This window comes from Dunckerocampus dactyliophorus, chromosome 13 (assembly GCF_027744805.1).
Source record: "Dunckerocampus dactyliophorus isolate RoL2022-P2 chromosome 13, RoL_Ddac_1.1, whole genome shotgun sequence".
In the NCBI taxonomy this organism is placed as follows: domain Eukaryota; kingdom Metazoa; phylum Chordata; class Actinopteri; order Syngnathiformes; family Syngnathidae; genus Dunckerocampus; species Dunckerocampus dactyliophorus.
Window position 1 is genome coordinate 7243260 of NC_072831.1, and position 3410 is coordinate 7246669.

At 43.9% G+C, this 3410-nt stretch overlaps 1 protein-coding gene across 1 annotated transcript; it reads right to left on the reverse strand.

Moving 5' to 3' along the window:
• Positions 1-670: 670 nt before the first annotated feature.
• Positions 671-2332, reverse strand: noto (notochord homeobox). The gene is made up of 3 exons (XM_054797278.1): positions 1966-2332; positions 1696-1889; positions 671-937 (listed from the first exon to the last, which is right to left on the reverse strand). The coding sequence occupies exons 1-3, from the start codon at positions 2330-2332 to the stop codon at positions 737-739; spliced, it is 762 nt and encodes a 253-aa protein (XP_054653253.1). The 3' UTR covers positions 671-736.
• Positions 2333-3410: the final 1078 nt, after the last annotated feature.

Below are 3410 nucleotides of genomic sequence, written 5' to 3' on the forward strand. Positions count from 1 at the left end.
AAGAAGAAAGTTGAAATATATGTAAGAATAAAATAAACACAGCAAAAACTGAAAAATTAGCAAAACAAAGTGTAATATAAGGAGAAAAAATGTATTCATTCTAATAATATGCTTTGTCACCGATAACAAAGCTTCTTTTTTTTTGTAATAAAAAACATCTCAGCATATCTACATGCTTGGATTAACAAAATGTAAAAGTTGGAAAAATTTGGACACCCCTGATATAGAGTGTCATGCCAAAATACTAGGAACTTCTCAGTATGATACAGGAATAAGCGTATCGTTAAATGAACTCCATTAAAACAGCATTATCCTGAAGTCAAATTCCTATTCGGGATCTCTTTAGATTGTGTACCTAATGAAGTGGCCATATTCGGATATATCAATATAACTTTTCTCCTCATTTGTCTGCTTTACGCGAAAAGAATTGTCTTAGTTTATTTCTTTTCACGCAAACCATCTTTATCTACCAAAAAAATATTCCCAAACATCTGATGACCTCTTTTTTGTGTCTAATAGAGAGTAAGACTTCAGAAGCTAAAATCAACAAGCAAGACGTGTGCATTTCATTCCATAAAATATATTTCTGAATATACCATTCAAATATACAAAACAACAGAGCAGCAAGAGCAAACAATGTATAAAAATTAAATATATACCTATACATCTATTAAATAATGATATCGTGACATCACCAACTCCATCAGTATGTACAAGTGAGTCTTTTTCCATCGGGTCAGCAGTGCTCGACCAAGTCGTCGGACACGTCCACGTCTACATCCGAGTCGGAGAACTCCCCCTCCTCCTCATCGTTCTGTCCTTGAGAGCCGGGGCTTTTGGGCGGGACGGCCAGGCCCAGTTTAGCCAGCTTGGCCTGCTGCTGTTCCAGACTCTGTTTGCGCCACTTGATGCGGCGGTTCTGGAACCACACTTTGACCTACAGAGACCAAAAAACCCAACATCAGACACACTGGAGCAGCAGAACGAGAACTTAGTGAGTCTTTCACTGTGCCAACACGACTGGACTGCTAGAATTGTAGTGTTGTGATGTCAACATTTGCAAAGGTTGCTTTAAAGGGCTTTGAAATGACATTTTTATCATGTAAATGCCACCTGAAAGTGAATTTATCTGTCTGTTTTCCTAAATAAGATCACCATTTTGCTCTTTTTCAGTTTTAACCAGGCTAAAAGCAAACCCTGTAGCTATGCTAAGAAGATTTGTATATATTTAAAGAGACAACATATAGATGACAAAGCGCGATATGGTGTTATTAGTATTAACATCTCATTGCATGACGACTTTTTGCTCTTTTTTTTCAATTTTAAGTTGAAAGTAAGTTTTCTTGTTAGAATGTGCCACAGGCGGCAAATAGCCCTTGTCCCACACTTTGGACACCCCTGATCTTGACACATCAGTCTACTGCTTCTATTAAAGTTGTTTTTTTTCATTATTCAAAGGAAAAGTAATAGTTTGGTTTCTATGCACTAAAGTAAAAAATAATCATGTTTGTAATAGCACAACATTTAAATGTCTCGTGTGAATAGAATCGCTAAAAAAATAACTCAACTGTAACTTTCAAACTACATTAAAGGTATAGAAGTGATTAAAGTTTGCTCCTAAAAGTTCTTAAATTGAACATTAAAATAATCGAACGCATACACTTTGTCCTGGACCCGCCCCCCCCCGATGCGTACCTGTGCTTCTGTCAGCTGCAGGGCGGAGGCCAGGAGGAACCTCTCGGAGCCCACCATGTACTGCTGCCGGGCGAACTCCTTCTCCAGGCGGGACAGCTGCTCGCTGGTGAAGCTGGTGCGCATCCGTTTGGACTTGCCCCCTTTGGCTTTGAACGCAGAGTGGAGACCCCCGGCGTTGACTTTGGACATGGAAGCTGCAAAGGTAAAGAAAAGAACTTCTTATGTTTCTGGCTGGCTGACGCTTTTAAGGCTGAGTCACCAACAACGTACCTTGTGCGTAAAAGGCTCCGCGGCATGAGCTCTGGTAGCTCAAAGGGGGGCAGCAGTAGAGCGCGTATTGGGGAGGCAACATGTTGCCAGAGTACATGTAAGAAGGTACCGGCGTCAGAGGCAAAGTCACATGATGAGGCAGACCTGGCTGGTACTTGACCCCATAAGAAAGTGGACTCGCCCGTCCCGAGCTGGACTCCTCCGGCTTGGCTAGAAGAGCTTCGATGGTGAAGGATTTCCCACTGGCTGGCTTGGAGGTGGTGATGGTGGACGAAGGCGCGCACTGGCCGGCTGGGTAAAGTGGAGCCGGTGCGTAATTACGCACAGAGTATCCAAAAGCCCCCGTGGTTCTGCTCGGGACCTGCATCCTTCCAGTTAAACGTGGGGGGGAAAGAAGTCAAGTGGTCGTTGCTCCAAGGGCGGCTGACGCGGTGAATGATGCTCCTCTCTGAGCGTCTCCTCCTTTTATACTGGGCCGGACATGGAGGTGTCAACAGCCCCCCCCGCCGGCCTTTTGTCTTTCTAAGTCGAAGATGAGAGGAGCCAACATCCCGACAACGTATCCAATTAATTGGTGGAGGAGTACAAGCTGGGATTGTCAAACATCCTCACCCTTTGAATGGATGAGAAGGCGGAGGAGGTGGGGGCGGGGGGCTTTTGAAGAGCATGGAGGGGTAGGGGTCGTCTCCCAGCCTGAATTAGTTGGCCTACAAATTCTTGCATGGGTATTAAGTCCAAATGTAATCATGGCTGCTGGGAAAGCCTTGATGTTACCAAATCATCTTATTAAGTCCCCCCCCCCCCCAAAAAAAGAGGATGCAAGCAGCGTGACCAACGTGGAGCTCCTCTGCATGGACTTTATTTTCTTGACCTCTTATTCTCCTCCCTTGAAAAACATCCTTCTCATTCCTACTTGAGCCGTTTCGTTGCTCGCCCATCAAGTAACGATGGCGTGCACAAACACCCCATGAGGCACCTTCCCGTGCACGATGGAGGGCTCGCCTTGCCGAAGTGTGGCGTTTTACAGCCGTAATGTCGCTCCAGAGATACGATGGAGCTCCCGTTATGGAGGCGTCAAATTTTGCAACTGCGGTGTGGTGGAGCTGCTGTTTTTTTTCTTTACATCTCTCACAGTCAGCTGGTCGCCAGCTCTTTCTACAAGTAGACTACATTTATTGTCTTTAAACTACAGCCAGGATTACGTCTGACACTCTTCGCCTTTTACATGCACATTTTGCATTGTGTGAAACTCATTAGGCTACAGCACGATTGGATCCACACCCCCTCTAAAAGCATACATTAATGCACATTTGCAACTTACATTTCCCTTAACGTGCAAGTAGGATATTTCTTCGCGTTAAATAATGACTCGTTTCGTTTCGTAAATACTACAATTTTAATATTTGAATGCTTGAAAACTCAAATAGACAACAATGTAATCAATC

Excerpts from the sequence above, each read along its gene's own strand:
- noto (XM_054797278.1), bottom strand. The coding sequence starts at position 2,332 with ATGCAGGTCCCGAGCAGAACCACGGGGGCTTTTGGATACTCTGTGCGT. Across the intron at positions 1,890-1,965 it reads CGGAGCCTTTTACGCACAAG|CTTCCATGTCCAAAGTCAAC; the intron begins GTACGTTGTTGG and ends TTACCTTTGCAG. Across the intron at positions 938-1,695 it reads TGCAGCTGACAGAAGCACAG|GTCAAAGTGTGGTTCCAGAA; the intron begins GTACGCATCGGG and ends TGGTCTCTGTAG.